Below are 26,196 nucleotides of genomic sequence, written 5' to 3' on the forward strand. Positions count from 1 at the left end.
AAAAAAAAAAAAAAAAAAAAAAGAATAGAGAGAACACTTGATTCACAAAATACATATCTCTAAACACTAAATAGCAACATCTGTATTTATTTTTATAAAAGAAAACTCTCTTATGAGCATTAGTTTTCTTTTAAAATACCTGTTGACTACCTCCTTCATTTTTTTTCTTTGACTTTTGGATACATTTCTTATCAGTTCACTCATAAATACGATTTCCTATTATGATATATACAAATGAAAAATTTTCAATAAATGATGTACTAAACAGTTAAGATAAAAAACTCTCTTTAGGGCTTTAAAAGAGAAATTTTTCTATGCATAATTAATATCCAAACTTTGCTTTACCTAGGGTTGAAATATATTTATTGACAAAGTTATAAAATGTGTAGGAATTTTAACTTTCAATTCTGGAGTCCTTAAATATAAGACATTCAGTATTCAGAACATTTCAGTATATGCATAAAATTTATTTGTTCTGAAAAAAATTCCAAATTAGAATTTAGACATTTCCTTTTAAATATTGGTTTTATATTTACTATGGAATAGCTAAGAAGACTGTCATATCCTTTAAAAATGCAGTTTGTCTTTACAACTGTGAGATCATATGTAACAAACAGATGAGTTACAATTACAAACAGAAACATATGCACTTTAAAAAGCTGGCTTTACCTGAGTTCTAACCTTATTTATAAAGTAATATAGGCCATTGATAATGAGCACATTTTCACATGGCAGTAAAATTCACACTTATTAAAACTACTGGAAAAATTGTAGTACTGTAAAACTGAGTAAAGTTTAAAAAAATATTATTCCATAAAACAAAGCCAAGGGGCTTCCCTGGTGGCGCACTGGTTGAGGGTCTGCCTGCCAATGCAGGGGACACGTGTTCGGGCCCTGGTCTGGGAGGATCCCACATGCCGCGGAGCAACTGGGCCCGTGGGCCACAACTACTGAGCCTGCACGTCTGGAGCCTGTGATCCGCAACAGGAGAGGCTGCGATAGTGAGGGGCCCGCACACCGCGATGAAGAGCGGCCCCTGTTTGCCGCAACTAGAGAAAGCCCTCACACAGAAACAAAGACCCAACACAGCCAAAAATAAATAAATAAATAAATAAATTTTTAAAAAACAAAGCCAAGGTTGTTCACTAGTCACTAATATTTCTCACTCACATCTTTGTAATCTCTGTAGAAATATGGTGGGTAAGACAAAGCATAATAACAGTTTGCTAACAGGTTCAATAAAAATCAAAGTTACACGTTGTGATAGAAATGTACTACTTTTCTCTCCAAGGGAAAATGCCCATTGCCCTGGCACTCTACCTTTATGCTGAATTTATTTTATATGGCTATCATATGACCTATTTATTGGAGAAAATGCCACTGGTTTAATGACTTCCTAGCCCAGCTTCCTTTTATACATTACTTTAACCTCACTTAATTAACTTCTACGACTTTTTTCAAAGTTGTCACTACTATATTTTTAAAAATACCATGTTAAAAAAAAAATACCATGTAAAGCATAAAGTCAAACTACTAAACAGTCAAACTACTAAACAGAGTCCAAATATTAAACTATATGACATTGACAACATTCAGGCGTGTATCATCTACAGAATTGACAATTTCTGATGGTTCAACCTAATAAAACATTCCCTGACTCTCACATCACTGAAACTAAAATTCAACAGCTGCCCAGAGGAGCCAGCTGCCTGCCAACTGAAGCTATGAAACAGAAGGTTTGGGACACTGTCGCAGACCAAAGGCTACTGCCCATCAATAATACCTTTCTTGGACCAAAACAATGTGAACAATATTGCCCTTTAAAAAGAGAAGGGGAGGCCTTTCTCACCTTCTGAGATGGCCCACACTCTGTCTGTGGAGTGTGCTTCTAAGTAAATCCACTCTTTAGCTATCACTTTGTCTCACTGAATTCTTTCTGCGATGTGACATCAAGAACCTGAGCTTCATTAAGCCCTGAAAACAAGTGTGTGATCTCAGTTGAAAGACTGTGGGTTTAGGCCGGGTTCGAGTACCAGCTGTGTGGGTTCAAGTCCCAGTCTGGGTTTTGGCTGGGTTCAAGTCCCGGCCACGTGGATTCAAGTCCCAATCTGGGTTTTGGCTGGGTTCGAGTCCCGGCATGTGGGTTCAAGTCCCAATATGAGGTGCATGGTTTCACTTGCATCAATAAATTATTTCTTTCATGATATTCTAAAAAAGACTTTTTTCTGGGCTTCCCTGGTGGCGCAGTGGTTGAGAGTCCGCCTGCCGATGAGGTGTTCACATAGTTTTTGAATTGGAAGAAATCAAAAGCAGGGTAGGGCACTGTACAGGATACCATTACACACACACACACACACGCACACGCACACACACGAAGTGGCAGACCTCTTTGCTTCCCTCAGAGAACTTACAAATAGCTGAGACATATGAAAGACAGCTAATGGAATGGAGCAGAAAATAAGCACAAACTAAGTAGTATAGGTTCTGTATGCCCTGGCAGGTCAAAGTAGGGGAAAAAAAAAAAAAAAAAAGAGAAGGGGAGTAACAAACTGGGAGTAACTCACAATGAACATGACCCGTGCAGAGTGGAATAAATCGTGAGCAAATAAGAGTGACTCTGCGACAGTTAGAACGTTAGCCCGTGATCCAAAAGAATTAGTCATTCCAACCCATTTTCAAAAACATGTAGCTCAATCAAAGTAGAGTTCTTAAACATTTTAGCTAGGGGTTGAGGATAAGGTGTGAAGACATGAAAACATGTGTTCCTAAAGATCCTCTGTGTAATTTTGATGTGCTCGTGTATAATTTTCCAATGCCACAGTGGAACTTTTAAATATGACTAAATGCCTTTGCAGGTACTGCCCGAACTTATGCAAAAGGAACTGCTCTAAGGGGCGACTGAAAGATGCTTATAAGATGCTAAGTTCTCTGGGGAAAAGTTGTTGGCTGACATATACACACTACTGTATATAAAATAGATAACTAATAAAGACCTACTGTATAGCACAGGGAACTCTACTCAGTAGTCTGTAATGACCTATATGGGAAAAGAATCTACGAAAGAGTGGATATATGTGTTTGTGTAACTGATTCACTTTGCTGTACACCTGAAACTAACACAACATTGTAAATCAACTATACGCCAATAAAAAATTTAAAAATAAAATAAAGTAAAAGTAAATCTCACGGATGTGCCCTTGCAGGTTTACAACTGCATCGTCATCGTCAGAATGAAGTTTCGGAATGTTCTTAGCGAATTTGGTCTATTTTGGTCTAGCTGGGAAACAAACTCCAGTTGAGGTAGTAACTGATGAAATCGGGATCCTATTCTTCCCCATAGATTGCCCAGAATATCAAAGTCACTTAGAAAAGAAAAAAGGAGTCGTTCTTTGGGGAATAGCAGTGTGATGCTCCTGGAGCACCCTCTGGAGGCCAGAAAAAGGTGACACTAGTGAAACGGAGAAAGAAGAGAATTCTGACCTTCCAAAGGCAGAACTCCACAGATCTTACTTAAGTTGGACTCAAAAATGCACTTATGCAATTGTAATCAAGGCGACCTAAGAAACATGCGTACTTAATTTATAGTTTACAAATGCAAATAAATCCAAGGTGTACGTAACAACATTCTCAAATAATTGTTCCTTCATTAAAAAAAAAAAAAAAAAAAAGGAATGCACTGATGAGTGTATTTCAGCCTGCATTCTGAATTCCTTGGGGAATTAACCGCAGAGGCATTTTTTCATAGTTAGAAGAGAGGGATGTGAAAATGTGACATTTTCATTCACAAAATGTAAGTAAGCAAGGTTATTTAGGGTATTACTAATTGTCAAACTTTTCAAAGTAGTCAGCTTTATGCTTATCAAAACTGAGAATAAATTGAGCTTTTTTTTTTTTTTTTTTTTTTGCTTCTAACACCTCACTTTTTCTAAAGCAACAAACACTGACATCTATTGGCATTTTGGTAGCTCGCTTTTAAAAAATCTGTTAAAACCCACGAAAGGACACGCATGCAAACATGCGTAGGATTAGGATGAGCCCAAAACACCACTTGGTCCTTTGAAGAAATTTCATTTTATATACCTGACATCATATTTAAGAGAGGTTATTTTCTTCTGATGAAGATAAATCAGTTTTTAAGCTAATACTATATGATTTAAGTTTCTGTACTTTCTGTTTCTTAAGAGGAGAACTCGAGGGTTAATCAAAATATTAGAAGTCCACTTTTCTGCTTCTCTGTGCAAATGAAGTCACTCACCCAAAATACTGACACTTGGTTTGTTTTCGTCCATCCTAACAGAACAGGATAAGATCAATACCGTTAGTGTCAAATGTAACTTGTCACTTTGAGAACGCTAATAAAACACTGATTTGCTAAGAATCACACTTCCAGAACTTTAAGCACTACCTATAGCCATTCTAGTGCGTGTGGAGGGGGGGGATAATGAAAGAGGTAGATTTTTAAAATATTCATTATTTTGTTTATATTTAGAAACACCTGCACTGGATTCTATGAACCTTGTTGGCAACATACTCTTATATTTGATAAAAAGGTAACAAAGAGCATGTTGATACACATTTTCATTTTCAATTTGTACTAGTCCCAAACGAGAAGACTACACATGCATTCTATATAAGCATCAACTCTTCAGTGTGGCCAGAAAAGGACTCATGTTTCAAAACCTTCTCAAGTTTGAGACCTCAACCTTTTTCTGCCAGAGATAAAATGATATTGCCTCTCACTCTACTTTCAATATTTAGACTGAATTCAAGACTGTTTTCATAGTACCTATATGCAGTTATGGTATTTGACATACTTATCCACTTTTCTCTCTATTTACAGGTAGTAGATATTAATATTTATACTCACTCTAATCTAAGGCCAGCTCTGGATTATTTTTTACCGTACAAGGTAAATTTGGAAAATTGTGTCAAATATCTTAGCAAAGGCACAGAAGATCTGTGTCTTAAATCATTTTCTGAAGAGAGCTAACATTGATGCGGCACTTCCTACTGCTGTTATCTCATTTAAGCCTCAGCATAACTTTATGGCAATAATTTTATTATCCCAATTTGACAAATAAGGAGACAGGCATGGAGAGGTTAAGTAACTTTCCCATGACTATACAGGTAAAGGGCAGAACTAGGGTTTAAATCCAGGCAATCGGGCTGTAGCACTAAGTACCAGGTATCCTATAATAGTGAGGCATTTTTGTACTAAAAGACGGGCGATAAAACACACAAAGCATCTGTTACACTTGCCTGGAACATGGTAGGATATTTAGTAAGTAGTAGCTCCCTTATTAATAAGTATAAAATACTAGTGCCTGGCATGTAATGTGTTCATTGCTCTCATACTGGTTCAATATTTTCTGATTACTTACACATTTTATGGTCCTTTCTTCCCATTTTTCCATCATATCATGTTCTCATTTTGCAGATACGGGAACAGTATCCCAAGTTTCTCCCGCTCTTTCTGCTTCAAAATCATTCTCCAAAATAAACCCGCTTCATTCTAAAATTAGTAATGTCTTTAATAATTACATCATCTAAGTGGTCACAAGTCACCAGCCTGAAACAGTTCACTGGACATTCCTCCCGTTCTGTAAACACGCGCTGCCCCGGTGGTGACGGGGCACCTCATATCCAAGAATGTTGACAAGCATTTCAGCCTGGGAAGCCACTGAGTTAACAAAACAGGTGGGTGATGTCACCTGGGAAGCACATGGCTGGCTGGCTTCTACCCATTGGGGATACTAAGCGTTTTGATGTTTCCACCACTTGTACTTACGAACGCCCCTTCCGCCAGGGATGAAGGGAGACCCAGTAGTTCTAGAACTGAGCTAGGCTTGGTAATGAATGGGTTCCAGGTCATTTAAAAGGAAAAAATAAAAATAAAAAAGAATCCTTTGCAGTGTTTTAATGAAAGAAAAACATCAGCAAACAGAGATTCATAGAAGAAGCTTAGAGCCAAATACCAAATGGGCGGGGGGCGGGGGGGGGGGGAAGCTCTGGTTTTGTAATTCAGGCTTCAACAGACAAAGTTCGTTGAGCTGAATCCATATTAAAAGTCTGGATGTGGGAGGTCCAGCATCTAGGAGGTGCAGGAAGTTACAGCACCCTTGGTACGTGGATCCTCGTTACAAAGCCCAGGATTATGCTGAGGTTGCTTTTTTTTTTTTTTTTTTTTTTTGAGCAAAGAAGACAAATCAATGACCCCAAGGGCCTGGGAACTATCAGAGTCATTACTGCGACCCAGATAATTCCGTTGAACATCTGCAGCCGCAACAGCGTGCAATTCAATATTCAGTGTAAAAATGCGATGCTACGAAACATAGTTACGTACGTATCACATACCAGCCACACGTGTCGCATGAAAGTTAAAGAAATATTTTTCCCCTAAAGCTATCCCTCCAACAGATGTGTTTATGCCTCCGCATATGATACAGCACACAGCGGGGCTGAGGGGCTGAGTTCTCTCAGCCTTATCTCTCCCTTGACTGTCGTGAAGTAATGTTATAACCTCCAAAAAGAGGCTTGGCTGTTGCATGGGCATCATGTAGGACAGAAAGTTTCAGTGGCTGTTTTAAGAAAGGGGTAAAACCTGGGATTGAAGGGCACTGATGGAGGAGCTATTTAAGAGACGGGTGTCCTGTAAGCCCTAATTTGAGCTGCTATGCCAAGTGGCGATGCTATAGTTATGGCATCTAGAGGTCATTCCTTTGAGGATGCCTGAGGACTGCAGAGTGCAAAAAAGCTTGAAAAAGAGGTGTGGGTTTCCCTCACAAACCATCATGGCTCTCAGTTATTTACTCTCCTAAGATAAGGAAAAGTACACTGACAGCATTACAAGGGAAATGACAAGAAGGACAGAAACAGTGATTTCAAAGCAATACTATTTAATGCCAGGTGCTTTTCTCTAAAGCAGGGTTCAAGTTGATCGTTGTTTTTGAATCAAATGAAGAATAAATATTCTTATCTGCTTTATAGGGTTTAACAAGCACAAGGTGCCCTGGAGGGGGGTAAAAAAATTCCTCCCCAAGGAAGACAACTACCTGATGGAAAAGACAGATACACTTGAAAACCAACCTAGAGCCAAGTCCACTCCAGATTCTTTGGGAAGAGAGTCAAGAGGATGTCACTTAAAGATGCCAATCTATCTGGTTCAGAGGGAACCACAGCGGTGGGACTGGAAAGCATAATGAGAGTCACCAAGGAAGCTCTGGGATGCTGTGTCAGGAGAGAATATCAGGTAGTCCCAACACAGCTGCCCACCTAATAGATGAGATCTGTAGGGCCCAGAAATGCCTGTTGGCTCTTAAAATCTCTCCCACCCACCACGGGTGCTTATCTGAAATGTCTATGTTAAGTAAGGCATTGCTGCCCTGAAGCGTTGACAAAGTGCAGACCTGTTACCTGAAAGGGATGCTACTTCAAGCCACTGTCCCCTCCTTAATTCATCAGACCTCCTCCAGACGACCACAAGGCAGAGCACTCCCAGGCAGGACAGAACAACACTTAAGGAGCCCCACAAATAACTCTTTACAACTTCACCACTGTGGTCAGGTCTAAGAGCTCTTTCATTTGCTAAGATAACCTTCGAGAGGACAGTAGAGAATGTCACTTAGGAAGACTGCTAATCCAGCTCCCCACTTCAGCCCTTGTTGAATAAAATGCGATAGGGTATCTCCAAAACAGGGAGAAAGTAAGGAGAATTTCAATACACCCTCATGAGGGCTAATGAAGGGTAATGAAGGTGAATCTGCTCAGCATTATCCTATCACAGAAGCATGCACAGGAATGGTCAGTGGCCAAACAATTACTCTCTGTTCAATTTGTTTTGCTCAAAACCTGTTTAAGGTCTCTGCCAATAAGCCAGGCTCTGAAATGCTCGCAGCGATGCCAGTAAGAGGACTAGGCAAATCTTGTTTTCTTCCTGCAAGGAACGGGCAAATACTTCTGTGAGATAACAGAGTGCCATTGAATTAATTCTTCAGAAATGCTTTACGAAACGTGCTGGGGGATGTTCTAAGTGCCTTGAGGTATCTGGATCAATTAATAATTGGGAAGTGCAGAGGCAGAAAAAAGTCCTTATATTCTTCCCCCTCCCCTCCATTTTTTTTAAAGCATCTTCTTCACTTAATCACTCATAAACACGTATTTATTTGGGGCGCCTCCTCTGTCCAAGACAGTGTCGAAAGCATCAGCCCTTCTTAGGGAAACAGAAGGTGAAACTGTCATTCACGTCCGTGTTCCGATGATCACGCACTAGACTCGTCTCTAGAAAGCCTCAGCTGCCATTTCATTCTATTATATAACCAGTGAGCAACTGGGTTCAAAAGTTCAAACGAACTTTTGCTTGGGGGCATCTCTTGGGAACATAAATTAACCACATTTATCAAAGAGGTCCTGAAAAATAGAACTGCAAAACCGAAAGTTTGAGAACCTTTTTGGGCAGACCTGATTCCTGGCACTGGGCTGGATTTTATCTGCTTCGCTGACCTCTAGGAATCCCTCTCAGCTGATCTGAGCTCCGATACCGCACGGCTGAATCCGGGTGAGCGTCCGCGCACACCGCGACCCTGCACTCCCTCCCCGGGGCCCAAAACACCGACGCGCGACCGCTCGCGTTCTCTCTAGAGCACCCGGTTCTTCCGAGCCAGGCGCTGCGACGGGAGACCCGTTCCCGCTTTTCTCGCTAGAGGGCAGGCGGGGCCCGTGCAAAGCGCTGCTGGCGCTGGACACGCGCGCACCCGGCCTCCGCTCCTGCACGCCGGGTCCCGCTCCCGGGCTGGGCTCGGCTCTGGGGCGCTGGGCAAAGGCCGTGCCAGGGAGCGCGGCGCGTCCGGGTCCTCCGGAGGCGCGGTCCCGGCTTCCGCCCTCACCCTGAGCGCGGGGTGCTGGCGCCCGGGTGGGGCTCGACGCCCAGGTGAGGGGCGGCCCCACGGAGGGCGAGCACCGCCCGGCCCCGCGGACGGCCGGGAGCAGGGCCAGGCGCCCGGAGCGCAGGGCGCGGGCAGGCGAGGGCGAGGCGGCGGCATCGAAGGAGGAGAAAGAGAAGGAGGAGGAGGATCGCGGAGACCCGGCCGCGCGGCGCACTCACCTGGGCTCAGGCCGCCCGCCGCGGGCGCGGGCTTCTTCCCGGAGCCCCGGTCCTTCTTGCCCTTCCCCTTGCCTCTGCCTTCTTTGCGCTCCGACATCTCGCCCGAGAAGTGCACGCTCTGCGCGGACGGCGCCTGGCGGAGGCGACGCGCGACAAGTTTGGTCCAAGGGCTGGGATCGGCTTTGGGAAAAGTTTGTCCCTCGAGGGCCGGGGGTGGGGGTGGCGGGTAGAACCACCGGCCGGGCTGCGGCGCGCGCTGCGCGTGGGGCGTCTCCTGTCGCCGGCGGGGAGCGCGGGGACGCGGCGTGCGGTCCGGGCCACCTGGGACTGGCGGTCGCTGCGTCCGGCGGTCGCGCTCGCTCTCGGGGCGGCTCCTGTCGCGCAGGGAAGTGCTCGGTTCCCGCCGCTGTCGACTCCTGTCGCGGCCTCGGTCCGGCGCGCTCGCAGCCCGAGGAGGGAGAGGCGATCACCGTCCGGCCAGCGCTCGCGTCGCCCGGCAGCCGCCGTCACCCTGCTCCTGCCCTCCGCGCGAGCCCGGAGTTCCGACAAGTTGGGGGGAACTCCTCGCCGGCTCTTTTTCAATTGCCCCACCGCCAACCACCTCCCGCCCGCAGGTTGGACGCTGGCGCCTCCTTCTCGCCCTCCCCTGGCCTCGCCCCCTCCCTCGTCCCCGCCACACCCCCACCCCGAGGCGCGGACACGCCACCGGGAGGAGCCTGGCCTCGGCGCTCGCGGGCGCAGCCCCTTTCCCTCCCCGAGCCGGCCTGGGCGGGGGGCGGTGCGCGGGGCGGCTGCCGGGCACCCCCGACAGGGGTCGCTGGAAGCCGCGCGCAGCAGCCGCCGCCGCCGCGCCCGCGGGAGCCGGACCGCGCGTCCCGGGGAGATTCCGAGACCCAGGAAGGGATCCGGACCCGGGGCCCTCGCTCCTCGCTCCGCTTCCCCGTCAGGCAGCGCCCAGGAGGGCTGGTCCCTTCCCTCCAGCGCGGAGAAAATGGTGGAGACAAATTTTGCAACTCCAACACCTGCCCGGCCAAATTAAGGCTCTGGAACCCGTGGGAAGGAGAAGAACGGCTGCTGTTTTCTCATTAGAGTTTGGGGTTCCGTCCTTTCTTTCGTGAAAAGCCCCATACGCACGTAGGGCAAAGATAAAACTCTGGGTGGAAGGGGGGATTGAGTAAGGCGGCTGTGGATACACAGGAAGGGCTCGGGGGACCGTAAAGATGGTTAGATAAATCCATCTTCGTCGATCTGCTCCTGGGATGTGTCTGTGCCCTGCCTTCGTGTGTTTAACAACGTGCCTGCCAGACTTCTCATCTTCAGCTTTTCCTAAAAGAAATAATAATAACCTGGCCTCTGCTAAGGGGGGGGGAGGTGTCTCCTAAACTGTATCTCTCACTACAACTTAATTATTCAATTTGTAACTTAACTGATAAAACTCGGGTTGGAAAGCAAGCGACAATAAAATTACTGCACTAGCCAGAGTCACTCAGTTCTGCCGAGAAAGCAAGTACGGGGAGGTAAAGTGGAGAGACAGCACCAGAGGTCCTGAATTCGTCAGTGCTAGCTTTCTCCGATTCAAACTTCCCTCAGAACTGCGGGTGAAACCTACTTCGCCTTCCCTTGTCCTCCCTCTGGTGGAGAATTCTAAAGAGCAGTGAAATCCAGAAAACGTTAGCACCCTGCTGCGAAGGACAACAGTGAAAGGCCAGGGTAATCAGCCCCGCGTAATGATCCAGAATCATGTAAAGCAAACGTTCTCATAGTTGTATGGCAGCTGTGGCTAAGTCAGAATGTTCATTTACAGTGACAGGCCCACGTGTTGTGTTCTGGAAGAGGTGAGTACCATCCACCCATATGTGAAATTTACTTAGTCCTCTTTAAAAGTAATTTGCTCCTGATTTTCCATCCTCTGGGATTAATGCTAACTGAACCATTACCTACAGACAGCCTTCTTGGTATATTTTCCAAATGCCACCATTTAAATAAAGGTGAAATCTGGGGTGCCTTCTTGCTATGTATGTGGAAAGGGAGGGGGGACAAAAACAGTTATTTAAAAACTGTCCTAAATTAAGAATGATTTTATTCTCCTTTAATTTGTACTGTAATAAGAACCTAACTCTATGGGGTGGGTTAAGTCGTTAAAAGATATCTTAGCAGTAGTGCTATCATTTATTTTGAAAAATTTGATGTCCAAATATCTTCTGATAACCTTCCAACGAACACCACACATCAATTATACTGGGCCATAAAAACAGCAAAATCAGGGAGATTATGAATACTGAATAGCACTATAATATTCCACAGAGTCTAATGTAAACTGGAACTGAATGATGGCTGAAATAACTCTGCTTTCCCAGGTGGGGCCACTACTTAACAAACAGGAAAACAGCAAAACTCAGAAAAGGGGAGCCCTTTCAAAAAGGGTACTTTTTCTCCAGGATATGAGACCCTGTAAGGGCTTAGTATACAACTGCTACATGTTACCAGATACATCATTATTTTAGAACTGAAGGATAGAAAGCAGAAATGTATTTTGGAATTAAAAAATAAAGTTTCAGATCTTTCCAAATAAAACAGAAAGCCAGCTGGAAAACCCAATTTGAAATTGCCCTTAAATTGTTCATCTCTATGGTCAGGAAGTAGCAGATGAATTTGTTGTGGTTGTTGTTTTGCATTTTTATAAATCCTCGGAAATGATCAGAACAGGGATGGAGAAAGGAGGGAAACTTTCTTTGCTTTCTCGAAAATCAAAATATTCGCCTCAATTTAGAAACAGTGACATGTTTTCATGGTATCGTTTTATTAATTTGTTATGTATTGTTCAGCTCTTAGAGTCTGTATCATACAGGGTATATCAGCTCTCAGGTAATATATGTCAACCTGTCAACATATGTCAACTCCTGAAAACTAGAGTGGGTATTTATAAATATGCAACTTGAGAAATAAAGAAAGACAAAATGGAGCTCTTATATTAAATGACAGCTTATAATAAAGGCAATCCTGTGCCATAACACTTTTCTTTGGCTAGGCTTAACTTTTAGAAGCACTCTTAGAATCCACAAAGCTGGCCAAATATACCCTTTCTCTCGTTAATTCCCATTTGGAAAATACTCCAAGAAAATCTTAAAAAGAAAAAAAAAAAGAAAAGTGAAAGAACATGAACATGTGAACTTTTTAATATTTTTGCAAAATATTGTGCATACTGACAGTAATGGGAATTTCATTTTAAATTCTGCAAATAGATATCTTTAACTTTTAAAAAATTAAGTAAGATAATTTATATAGATTATTTTTTTAAACTTTGCAACAAATTCATTGTTAATAAAGATGCATGGATACAAAAGAAAATCTCCCTCCCCAGAGCCAGTTCCAGCACGATCACTAAAGGTGCATGACTTATTCACTAATACACAAAGCATTTACTGAGCTAAATGCTCAACAGTAGAGAAACAGAAAAAAAGAAAAAAAATTGCCCCATTCTCATGAAGCCAAAATAATATGAGAAAGGCATGAAAACAAATTAATTATTACAATACAAATGAAAAGCAGAGCCAGATAAGTTTTCCAGGGCCTGAAGCTCATAAGATTTGGGAGATCTTTTTAAAGGGAAAGAACACAAACTTAAAAATACAAATTTAGATCCAAGACTGTTAAAGGGAGCCTTGGAAGTGAGAGGCCCTGAAGCTTCCTTAGCTTCACGGCAAATTCACTTCTAGTGATTCCAAGCATATTCCACTATCTGCACAATTATATATTAATTCAGAAATTAGATACTACTTTCACATACTATCACTATAAAGAGAAGACATTATCAGGCAGTCAAAAGGAATACACACTTTTTTTTTTTTTAGATTCCATACATATGTGTTAGCATACGTTATTTGTTTTTCTCTTTCTGACTTACTTCACTCTGTATGACAGACTCTAGGTCCATCCACCTCACTACAAATAACTCAATTTCGTTTCTTTTTATGGCTGAGTAATATTCCATTGTATGTATATGCCTTTATCTATTCATTATCCATTCTTTATCCATTCATCTATCAATAGGCACTTAGGTTGCTTCCATGTCCTGGCTATTCTAAATAGAGCTGCAATGAACTGAAACAAGCAAAGACTATAGTGTAAGGAAAATAAGATGAAAGCAGCTTTAAGAATTCACTAATCAGCAATTGTCCTGTATGTCTAGTTAGACTCTTAGAATAAACACGCAAGCTGAGTTCGTTAAACAAAAGGCTTCTGACCAACAAGATACCCTCGCAAAACTGGAAATGGTGTCCTCCAGTACATTTGGAAAATATTAAACAAAATTCCTAACTAATCATATTCTGTCTGCTGTGAAGAGTCAGTTTGATAACAAATTGTGAGTTTAGTGTCCTAAGAAAAATACTAAAAAAGGTAACATTCAAACAACACTAAAATGAAATCTGTGTTTATGCTTTTCTGCTTTGTTTGTGTGATTTTTAAACATTATCCCACACCAATGATTGTTGTTATTATTATTATTGTTTATCATTTTTATTAATGATAAGATTACTCTCATGATTGTAGGGATACATCATAGATTAAAAATGGATTATACAGCTGAACACGAGTGCCTACTTTCTTTTTGTGGACACTATCTGAAAAACAGACCTAGTGTCATAAACCTCTTCTCTAATAGGGTGGAGATGTAAGACTTAATAGTCTTTGAAACGTTTTAATTTCTTTTAAGAAGAATACAATCTCATGCAGCTTTATGATTTCTCTTTCTGACCTCCACACTAATTATTTATCTTTAACTTCCTCATGCCCTTGCAACACATACTTAAGATGTGTTTGTGATGCAAATACCTCAAATGTATATATACGTGCATATATGCATACACATATATATGTAGATATACGTGTGTATACATCTGTATTTGTGAGTGTATGAATGCATATGTGTGTGGGTGTGTAGTTATTGCTTCTCTTTCCTCTACTGGAAATGAGAAACACTGTGTTTGAATGTGAATCTATAAAAGGTGGAGATTATATATCCTTTTATCCACTTTTTTCATATCGCTATCCATGAGAATTCTCAGCACTGTACTTTGCACGCAGTAAGCACTAAATGGTTTTGCATATAATGAATTTAAATAGAATAGGATGAATATAAAAAGACTGGTTCTGATATTACCATTTCTATCAATCAATTACCAATCACCTACCCTGACAATCATCTTTGCCACCTCCTTTCTGCAGCCAACCCCTCCCCAAATCCTGTCATTTTGACTTGTCTCCTTTTATTTCTCATCACTAAGTACCACCCAAATTTCAGCCTTCGTCTTATCTTTGCTTTGATCATAGTAAAGCTTTCCACCTGGACTCTTGCTCCCTCCAATTATTTTGCTACATGCAGCAGTCAGAGGAGTCTTTTTGAAATGCAGACTTAACCCAGCCATCCTTTGCTTCCCAGAACCATACCCAGTGTCCTTGAAAGGCTAGCCTGTGCCTAACTCCAGCCTGATCTCACTACGCTTCATCACTCCCTCTCCATGCCTCATGCATGAAGGCTTCTTTGCAACATGCCTCTAATACTTGTCATTCTTTCCAGCCTCAGTGCCTTTGCACTTACTGTTTCCTCTGCGTGAATGTACCACACTTGGCCTAATTCCACTTACTGCTCAGGCTCCAATTGAATTTCAGTTGCTTAGAAGGGCTTTCCATTACCTTTGAAAATGATTTTAATCTCCCATACCATTTTTTCCAGTTTGTAATTTTTTTGTGTGTGTGATTTTTATTTCTACAAGGATTTTTAAAATGATTTTTTACAGTGTTTTTCTTATACAATGATCTGTTCCCACTGGACATTAAATTTTTTGAGGGCAAAGACTGACTATTTCATGTTCTATGTTATATCTCTAGCACTGTGCCTGTTTCATCATAGCCAATTACATACATTTTGTTAATTGGTGAATAAAGGATGATAACTAGAATTGCTTTCATACTTCTATAAGACTATACATACATATATGTGTGTATGCTGATGTTTATTTGGTCAAATTTTAAAATGATAATGATGCTTATGGTACCAGGCATGACATTTGGGGATAATTTCTGTTGAATAAGCCTTTCTAAGAATGGACATATAGAATAAGAATCTTGACTTATAGGTATAATTTCTCAAAACTTTAAGAGGTGAGGTGATAACTTCTGTGAAATGGTAAAATCGCAAGAAAATACTTACCTTTTTTTTTTTTAAATTGCCTCTGCAAATTTCACCTGTAGATTACATTTATTGGCTGCATTTCCTTCCTTGCATTTGTATGAGGTGTCAGAGAGACCCATAAAAGAGCTGGGTTTTAGCAAGGCTGTTCTAACAAAGTGATAATGGATGAAAACCTTTAAACACAGCATTGTTAACAGAGAGTTAAAAACCCCTTTCTAGCCTTGGTATCATACAAGGTTCCTATTCCCATAGGATTATTTTTCACTTAACACACTAGTGATAAGTCCATATATAGTCCTTTTAGCAAGTTGCACCCAGTAACCACCTTACAGTTATCTTTGAGTTTAGATTTAACTCCCTTAGTATTTTCCTCACTTCCCATCATGCATATCCATATAACAAAGGGATTTGTCCATACATGCATCGGGTTCAGATTCTGTGAACATCTAATATACAGCCCAGAGAGAGATTCAGATGCTTTGGTGTCTTTTAAGAGTCGTCCTACAAGATCCTCCAAGGTTAACATCTTTCCTTTCAAGAGTCACTTTATTCATTATTGTGAAAAGATTCATCCCTGCTAAATGTATAACGATGTTAAAATACAAATGTGAGGTCGTGAGTGATGAATTAGTACTTCAAATATTTGAACAGTGCGAATAATTTAACAGATCAACTCTGCTTTGGTATGTCCCAGAAGAGAGACCTGGTAGAAGGCATTTCCAAAGCCGATTATAGTATATAGGAAATTACTTCACAATGTCATCAGGATAACTGGTCTGTATGGAATGAAACCCTGACCCACAATGTTATGTACCTGGCCTAGGCATGTAATAACACCACAATTCTTCTTTTTCCTTCTTTTTCACAAAATTCCTTCTAACTTCCTTACTAAATCTTTATGAATACTACCCTCCCCGCCTGTTTTTTTTTTTTCAGCTCCTGTTCAAGTTAGAGCCCAATACTTCATATATCTGACTTGACTAGGGATTTTTAGTTTTGAGCTCAGAGCCAAAAGTGAAGTTCTCAGTGGAATGTTACAGTCATCTCCACCCCTGGACCCCAGCCTAGAATTCTAGTTCCTTTGCAACGGACCAACTTTCAACATACTAGATGTTTGGGAAATTTTGTGTATGTGTGTGTTAAAAAATTTATATCTTTCACTTCTCATTCATTGGGGAAAAGAATTTCACAAGTATTAACAACTCAAGAAAGCAATTCATCTTGTAAAGATGATTTAGCAGAATAATTAGATAACTTGACAGAAACTAAATGACCATCCAAAAAATAACTGGTGACCAACCATGCAGAAGATTACATTCTTATGGAAAATGCTGTCTTTTCTGCTTAATCATAAAGACTGTGTTTGTTCCAGCTCCTTCCCATAAATACAAGATGGAGACCACCTAGTTCAAATGGTCCAGGAAACTCTGGTCTTGCCTAGGGTCTTACTCAGCATGTAGGGTTCTTTAGAGTCCCAAGAAATTCTGGGGGTGATCCTGGGAACTAGATATTCAACTGAATGTCTAAGAAATATGTTTGGATTAGTATTGGTGAGTGATCTTTGTTCAGTCCTAGAGCAGACTGAACTCTTTAAGATCCTGTAAAGCAGATACATTCAGGCACAAAAAATTCTGTCAGTCCATCTGGGACTTCTGTCTTCAGGACCGACCAAAACCAGCCCTGGTATTGTAGGTAGGAAGAGAAAGTCACTTTTACTTAAGTGGCAATTATCTTGCTTCAGAATTACATCAACTTTTTTTTTTTTCCTGTTGTAGTTGTTGTGGTTTCCAAAAGATCGTCTAACAGAATGAGGTGGAAATCCACCATCACTTTTATTTTCATAATAATAAGTAGACCCCTGAAAGCCCGCAATGTGCTAGGATTTACATCAGTGTGTGTTTATTATGGGTACTAAAACTATACAGTATTTCTAGCTCAGAAGTGCAAGGTAAAGAACTTAATACATATTTTCTCAACTCATTGGTTTCTTTTAAAATTTACTTTTTCCCTCTTCCCTGAGAAACTTTCATTAAACTATTACCAATTCTTTCCCTCCCTTGTCCTACTGCTGAATCTGCCCTGACAATCTCTGATGCCAGGTCACTCCAATTACCCAGTTTTCTCCATGAACATTATCTTTCCCTGTTCTAACAAAGAATCCAGAACAAAAAACCTCTCTTAACCCTTCCTTTCCTTTTATGACCAAACACTTTCAGTTCTTTTTTATCAGCTCACGGAACCCACCTGCTCCCCCAACTTACCACCAGTCTCGTGGAACTGCTCAGAATTCACCAGTGCCTTCCTTATTGTCATATGAAGGGTCGTCCTCATGCTTGGGAACACTGATACACACATCATCTTGACACCTTCTCCTGGAACTCACGGTAATATCTTGGTGGCAGAACTTTCTCTTTTTGCCAATTCTTTTTTCTTTTTTCTACCTATATCATAAATGCTGGCTCATGGCCCAATATTTAAAACTCTTTTTCTTAACTACATGATAATCCTAGGAAGATATCATTCACTACCACTGTATCAAATTTTGAGAATTCACAAATGTGTGCGTGTATAATTTTTTTTCTAAACTCCAAGCCTCAATTTCCACAACCTCGAACTGACCAGTTTGTTAATTCCCATCCCTCTCCCCCCACCCGCCCCCCCCACCCCAGAACCAGACATGGTTCAAGATCAGAAACTAGGTGTCATCCTTCATTTTTCTCCTCACATCCTCCTTTCCTCCCCTGATTCCAGCCATTTGATGCCCCAGTCCCAGCGCTCTTATCTGAAGCAGCTTTTATCCTCATCACCTGTCTCCTTTGCTTCTCCCCTGAGCTGGGTCCTCAGTCATTCTTTGACCGACCTTTTTTCAAATACCCCTCTTACTGCTTCAGCTTCCATTCTCACACCCAGCCATCCTCCTTCCAGCTACCGGAGTTAATCTTCTAAAATACAGCTATTATCTTGTCATCCTTTATGCAACATTTCTATGGATTCCTGTTGCTATAAAGTTGCAACTTCTCCTTAGAGGTTAGTCAGGTCCTTCCCAATTCAAGTGCTGCTTAAATATTCAACCTCTCTTCTATCTTCCCCGGGTAGTTGGTGTAGTCTGGTCACACTGAACTATATCTTTTCTTACTTCTGTGCCTTTAACTCTGTTTTTCCTTCTCCCTAGAATTTCATTTCCTTTTCTGCCTAGCAGGCAGACCCAACTCAAAACTCACCTTTTCTATTTTTCCCTGATGCTCCCCTCACAATCGCTGCTGCACATGTGTCTTCCTTATATGTCTCTTGAGCTCAGCACCTTAATTACTATCATTATTTGTTTTCAAGTCTGTCTCCCTGCTCTGCAGGAAAGATGCCTCAGGAATCATCTCTCTAGTTCCATGAAGTACACATCTGACATATGTATATTAAAATGCATAGACTATAAATGTGTTCAAAGAATCCCCAATTTACATTTAATTCAACTTCAGAGTGATTGAATAGCAGTTGAAGGGCTTTGAAATCTTTCCAAATTTAACTTTTTACTCCAACGCAAAGGGGACTTTCGCTAAGTAATTACAACTTTTCCAAGCTCTGCAGCTGTATGAGCCCAATCTTAACTGACTTGTTCAACCAGAGTTACAGTTAGCAGGATTCAAGAACAAGGCTTGCTGGTTTCTACCACTACATTTTTGTGTACTGAAATCCATTTAAGCCCCCTTGTTGACCCACTCTATGTCTTATTTGCCCATATTAAAAAAAAAAAACTTGTATAATAATATCAATACTTGTTACACATTAACCATCATAATGAGGTATTATAAAGTTCAACTCATCCCTTATCTGTAAATTCCTCTATAAAGAAAAATAAGTTTATGATGTAGAACCTTCATCTTGATTTCTGAAAACTCTGATAACTCTGGAAGGGAGAAGGAGTGTCCCTTTATATAGTTGATATTTTTTGATTGCTTGAAATAGCCTCTCAGAGACTGCTGGTAACTCTGCAGCCCCATCTACCATCCCCCACTCTCTGCTTAAGTGTCTGAGAGCCTCTGAGGGTCACAGTCTCCACCTTGGACCTTAGATGGAAGCCTGTCTTCAAGAAAGCACCAATGAACCGGACAGAGCTTTGAATTCCGACTCTGCTGCTTCACAGCTGGCTCCTCACCTGTAAGAGGGGGACTATACTACCAATTGTAACAGATCACTGTGGTGAGAACTAAATGAGCTCACGGGAGTCGTGTCCAGCCTACAGGAGGCGCTAGAGAAATGGCACCTCAATTGGTCGTCAACTGTCCTCTGACTTCTAGCTGCTGTTGCTCCCATCAAACATCTCAGAGTCCAGGCCAACTTTACTAAAAGAAGCATTTTGCCAAAAGGATAGGTGATTTTTTTTTTTTTTTTTTACCATTCAGTAATGACTGAATAGGTAATTCTGAATTACCCCAGGCCATTGGCACTTAAGGCTACAAAGAATAAGTAAAACTAATGAAAATCAGATATTTTTATGGATTTGAAGTTTTCACCACACTGCTCCTAATTCACCTCCTCTCATCATCCCTTTCTGGGTTTTCTGTAGGACAGATGACTGTTCATTGGCTCAGTGGAAGGCAGCAGAGGGAAAAAAGAGGTAAAAAAGGAAAACTAGTATTTGAATGAGTAGAATATTTAGTAGAAGATTTTATAAGTACAATTCTAATTCTAATCACAGATTCCTGTCCCCTCGTTCACACACCCTGTATGATCCCCTCTTCTTGAGTATGGGGGCGGGGGAACCTATGGATATTATGGGTTATGGTTCCTGTGCTTAGGTTATCAATCAGTTGACTGAGTTAATCCAGAAGGTGGGTCTGACCTAATCAGGTGAGTCCTTAAAAGGAGGGCTGAGCCTTTCCTGAAGAGAAAGATCATCCTACTGACTTTGAAGAAGTAGCTGCCACGTAATGAGAGGGTCACATGCCTAAGAGTGGAGGGTGGCCTCTAGGAGCTTAAAGCAACCTTGGCTGACAGCCAGCAGGAGAACAGGGACTTCAGTCCTACAACCACAAGGAACTGAATCCTACCAACAGTGTTGATGAGCCAGGAAAAGGACCTGAGCTCCAGCTCAGAACACAGCCCAGTCGATGGCTTGATTTCAGCCTTTTAAGACCCTAAGCAGAGGACCTAGTTACTCCCTGCCCAGACTTCCGGCCGACAGAACTGGGAGCTGATAAACGAGTGTTGCTTTTGGGTGCTAAGATTGGGGTGATCTGTTACAGAGCAATAGTAAGCTAATGCAGTTATAAAAACATCTTAATTTATACAGTGCTTTAGAAAGCAGATATCGAAGGGGCTGGAAAATGACAAATGGGAAGAAAGTCTGGAATCTGCAGTGACTCTCCCTGCTCTGCCACTTCCTAGCTCCATGGATTTGGGGAGTCACTTAACTTCCCCAGCCTTAATTTTCCTGTCTGCAAAATGAAGGGCTGAATGATGGACAAGATGCCTCCAAGGTGCTTTTATATTTTACATCCTTAGATGATAAAACTCTTATTTTTTGAGAGGATAAAACAAGGCACATGGGGAAGTAATGTAGAAACTTTCACAGATGGCAGCTCAAACCCAACTCAGAAATCCTAGCTCCTCTATTTGTAGACCATCCTGTCTCCACCCCATTCTCTGAGCTTCAGCCAGACTCACAGGCATTAAATGGACTCCAAGAAGGTTCATAAGCTTCACCCACAGGTCCAAAGGGGATCTGAAGAATTGTGGCTTTTTTCTATTTTTGGAGGGTAGGGGTTTGTTTTTATTTCTCACAGGGAGATTTCTGGTATATGTTTTCTGCCAAAATAATCAGTAAGATAAAGCACCTGCCATGGAGATGAATGCTATATACACTTTGATGTGCATCCATGGTGGACATAAAAAAACTTTTCTATAAATAATAACAATTTAACTCAAAAATATATCACAGCCTAAGGAGTCTTTAGGGAAATGTGTATATGTTCCTAAGGAAGGTCCATGGTCCTGAAGAAGCAAAATTTGGGGCATGGATAAGAGAGACGTTTAACAGAGCTGTTTCTGCTCTAGTACATAAGTTTTTATCTGTTATCTGTACAAATAACCCAAATGGAAACTTCTTTATGAGACAGAAAAGTAGAGTGAAATGTTTCAAAGTCCACAATATCAGCTGGAATGAAATTATAGCTGTGTCATTTAGAAAGTGGTTCCTTTCAACAAGATATACTATGTTACTATGACTAGATGAATTTATCTCCTTTTCCCAAACTTATTAAAGCATAAAACACTTCCCTAAAGCCACTTTGGCTCAAATGTGTTTTTCAAGGAAAGTTGTGGTATGCATTAACTAATTCCAAGAAACCAAAGTAATCTAAAATTTTCAAATCCTGGAACAATCTCAAAACGCTCAATAATAGAACATGCTTTAACTCAGCTCACAGATTATCTATATAGGCAACATAGAATGGATTCTGAAAGACCACAGTGAGCCCGATTTTGACAGACTGAACCCCAATGCTGAAGGAAATGTTGGAAGTGAGATCTGGGCTATCCAGTTCGGTCTATAGACATTGATGAAATTGTCTATGCAATCACACATCAATGTTTTTGTAGACAGAGTATCAAATCATCAATAAAGGCCATTCATGAAATATCCCTAGGTGTTTTAATGGGATGATGGAGCTGATATTTAACTGGACTTATATGCCTCTAATCACACTTCCCCATGTCTTGAAAATATCTGCAAACTAAGGTGGAAAATGTGAAACCAGTAAAACTTGAGCTTCATGGCCCCACACTTGCAGGAGTCCCTTCCAAGGGCTGTAACTAATTTTGTGTTAATAATTTTCTTTCTTTCTTTTTTTTTTTTTTTTTTTTTTTTTTTTAGGCTGTGCCATGTGGCATGCGGCATCTTAGTTCCCTGACCAGAGATCCAGCCCCCTGTACTGGGAGCACAGAGTCTTAACCACTGGACCACTAGGGAAGTCCCAATTTTTTTAAAAGGACCTCCAAAACTAACTCCTCTTTAAAGGAGACTATAAATACAGTTTGAGGAATATAGTAAAAAGGCAGACAAGTTTAACAGTTAGGTTTTACCATATTGACATTGGACTAAATAGCTGGGGTTTTTTCCTTTTAACTTTTCAAGTCATGGCTTTTGCATGATCAGCCCTGAATGATTGAGATCATCCTCCTATTCTCACTTCAGAGAGCATCTCTGTTTGCCACGCTTTGAGCACATGGGTTTGTAAAGCTCATTCAAGAGTTTCAGGATAAGGGGCACATGGCTGACAAAGGGAATAGAGTGATTTGTACCTGTTATGTTGAAAATATTTGATGGGTGATGAATGAGCCTATTTTCTAAAGTGTTCAGTTAATTAACTGTTCAATTTTGATAGATCCTAACCCTAATATTTGTCTCTTTAAAATTGCTAAATGTATTATTTTTAAAACAATTATTTTTGGATAGAGTTAAGTGAAGAATGCCAATGGTAATAAAACAGTATTAATTCAAAAGAGATTATGCCAGCTCTACATGATTCCCTGGTTCTTTCAAAGGAGGAAGATAATACAAGTTAATCATTCAAGTTAAATTGACTAAATTAATCTAGTCAAAACATTTAACTTGTCCAATGCAGACCTAGCCTAAAATTAGGATATAGAGGTATTATATAGCTACATGAAGAATCCAAATCACGTTAATCTTACTTAAATTTCTAGAGTTTCATATCCTGATTACATGCTATTTCCAAACAGAGTCTAATATTATACTTTCAAGGTCAAGCTCTTAACAGCGGTAATGGTTTTTTGTTGTCATTGTGGGTAATGACGTCTTCAAGCGTTATTATCATAGGAAATTGCGTATTTCTTTTGTTGTTTGTAAACATGTATTATATATACACAAGACAACATTTGTTATTTCTCCCAATGCTATGGATCTAAACTACAAAAGATCAAGAAAAAGTGTTACTATGTGGAAATAGAAACAGGTTTTTTTTTTTTCAGGTTTTAGAAAAACATCAGCAAGCCATGCCAACATGTAGTAAATTAAGACATAGGTTGTATCTACAAAACCCCAAAACATACAAATGAAAATGAAAATAAGAATTAGCAACTTAGAGAAATGTTTTTCCTAGACTATGGAAATTATCTGCAATTTTTGCTTTTGGGGGAAATTTTTTTAAACTTATGCAGAAGTGATTTACTTCTTAAGGCATTATAAAAATTAAAATTTTAGCATAATCATGAAGAAATCATATCTAGTCATGAAATGAAAATTTTGTTGGGAGACCTTCCACATACAAGCCTTTAAAGACAATTCTGCATAAAATTTCTATTAATATATGATCAAGTGAGCCCGCCATGAGTTACAAAAATAAAGATTCTCTTTGTAACCAAAGAGAAATTGGAATGAAAATAGCATTATCTACAATGTCAATGATAATTTTTTAAAATGATATATCTTAAAGCACATGTTTCTAAAAGAGAAATTCTAATATCTTTATGAGCAGCTTGATAAATACAGCTGTTTTCATCTTACTTGGAAAAAACCCTTTTTCTCCAAGTTGGTTTAATTGCATTTCAAGTGAAAACGTGTTTTGTTCTCATTAAGCATCATTTTAATTTCTGATAGCAAATCACAGGCACTTTTAAATAACAGCACCTTAACTGCAAGGACAGTTAAAGAAAAAAGCAAACATTTTGAAAACATTTGAAACACGTATTAGCTTCAATCAGGCAGATAGTAGAACCTTGGGAAAATGTCTGGTTTATAAGAAAAGTGGATATAAGCCAAGTTAGCTTGTGGACATATTTGAAGGATCTTGGATGATCTTTGGTAAACACAAGCTCTGATTAAACCATATTCCTAATAAATATTATTTCTTGAAATTTTAGCTGAGTTGCTGATACACAATTGAATCAAGGCTCTGCTTGTCTTGTACATATATATATATGATCTCTGAAAAAGAAAATGTTTATTGCTTGCTATGATAATTGATTACTGATAGAGCAACCACACATTCTAGTAGGCTGGGACCATCTTGATTTATACCTGTGGTTCAGGTATAATTACTAATAGCACCTTTGTTTACTCTCAAACAATCCTTGTATTGGTCCATAAATTATAGTCACTCTAGTTATAAAGTAGTTTTGTTTAAGGAATTTTCTGTGTTTATTTTTGGTCATCACTAATGTAGCATTGACTTGTATCCCAGGTATTGTGCTAAGTGTTTCATATGTCACTATGTCATTTAACATTCAGAATAATTCTATGAGGTAGGTCTTATTTTTCACTTTATCACTTTTAGATGCATAAATTAAAGTTGAGAATTTCAAAATTCTATACTTTAAAAAGTTACCTAAGACTGTGTCTATGCAATACCCTTAGTAATACTAAAACCATTTCAAAAGTTTTAAAAAGTTTTAGGTATTTGAGCATGCAATATCCTTTTGTACTGCCCCAATAACATTTGAAAATGGATTTTTTTATTCAACTTGCATAATTTCCCTTTTTAGATTCTTCTTTTATAACGGCTGAAAATCTTTGGCAAAGAAACAGTAAGAAACTTCGCTTTTCTTATCTATATTATCAGAGCAATCTCTCCTCTGAATGTAATTAATGTCTAATTGCTTTTTAGGAAAAAAAAAAGAAAAAAGAAAGTAGAAAGTAACATAAAAATGGACAGAATACAGTGATTTTCTTTGAAGTACTTATAAGTGACTGGGCTTTTACTCTCCTTAATTAGGAAAACTTCCAGCAGATGAAAGGGTATTCTCAATTTCCTTCTTTCTCTCATTCTCTCCATTTTCCTAGATTTTTTTTTCAGAATTTTCACTGAAATGTCACGCTTAGTACTTTCCTGGTTTTCTCATTTCCACTAAATCACAGATAGCATTTCCCAAATACAACTTTTAAGCCCCAAATACCCAATTGCTATTAATACGTAGTTTGGTTTGGGGATATAAAAATAATTACTCACTAGAAGTAAATATCTAACTTTTGCTAAGACAACTTCGCACAATCTCATTTGCGAATCTGGTTACCAAAAAACTCTGTATGTCGAATGGGGATGGAACTGAGGGGAAGGAGATACAAATTGAGATATACATCAATTCTAATTGAGAGACTGAAAGACTACATGATGATCAAAGTCATTTTCAGCCTAGAAATTAAACATCTTAATTTATTGTTGAAAATGGTGTTTGGAAGTATCGGCTCTGGGCTCTTCTATAAAGCTATAGTTGTCACACTTAAGTGTCAGTCAATTATTTAGTGGACTAGTCTGCCTCCATGTTTCTATTCAAATTGCAAACTGAGGCCGGGGTTGGAGTAAGCCATACAATTCTCCACCAGAAAGATTTCAGTGAAAGTTATACAAGGACCAGTCATGTGGTGAATTAAAGCCATGATGTATTCCAGCTCTCTATTGTCTATTCAATTGGTGGGGGAGCAAGAACTACTCTAAAAAAGAGCAAAGATAAAAAGAACCACATGACAACCTACGAGTAGCATTGCTATCACTAATTCAGGTTTTAAAAAATCAACTTCTATTACATATATTATATATATATAACACATATATTTAACATGTATATATGTTGCCATATATAATATAAATATATATATATATATATACACACACATATATACATATATATAGTTATACTATATGATTAACTGGATGCAAATGACTGGATACAAATAACTGGATACTTCAAGGTTGCTTGCTTGAGAAAGCAGTCTCCCGGGTGCAATCCTATCTAACAAATTGCTCACATAGTCAACACTTAACTGCATACCTACTATGTACCATGCTTTGTTCTGGATTACAGAGACACAGGGGTGAGTGAAACGAAGCACTATACTCATAAAGCAATAAACATTATACTCAGGCAATAAGCAACTAGACTAAATGTATAA

General features: G+C 40.0%; 1 protein-coding gene across 6 annotated transcripts in view; it reads right to left on the bottom strand.

Annotated features, from left to right (window-relative positions):
• NRG1 (neuregulin 1) overlaps positions 1-26,196 on the bottom strand; it is a 1,065,472-nt gene that overhangs the window by 211,803 nt on the left and 827,473 nt on the right. For 3 of the 6 annotated variants that reach the window (XM_024131436.1, XM_024131434.1, XM_024131438.2), the window contains exon 1: positions 9,101-9,657. The exons of 1 other annotated variant lie outside the window; for it this stretch is intronic. In XM_024131436.1, coding sequence (XP_023987204.1) covers positions 9,101-9,197 — 97 coding nt within the window. In that variant the 5' untranslated portion in view covers positions 9,198-9,657. Of the gene's footprint in view, positions 1-9,100; positions 9,658-26,196 lie in introns of those variants that run through there. 2 more of the 6 variants (XM_024131435.2, XM_024131437.2) reach the window with 2 other exon arrangements.

Source organism: Physeter macrocephalus, chromosome 20 (genome assembly GCF_002837175.3).
Source record: "Physeter macrocephalus isolate SW-GA chromosome 20, ASM283717v5, whole genome shotgun sequence".
Classification (NCBI taxonomy): Eukaryota; Metazoa; Chordata; class Mammalia; order Artiodactyla; family Physeteridae; genus Physeter; species Physeter macrocephalus.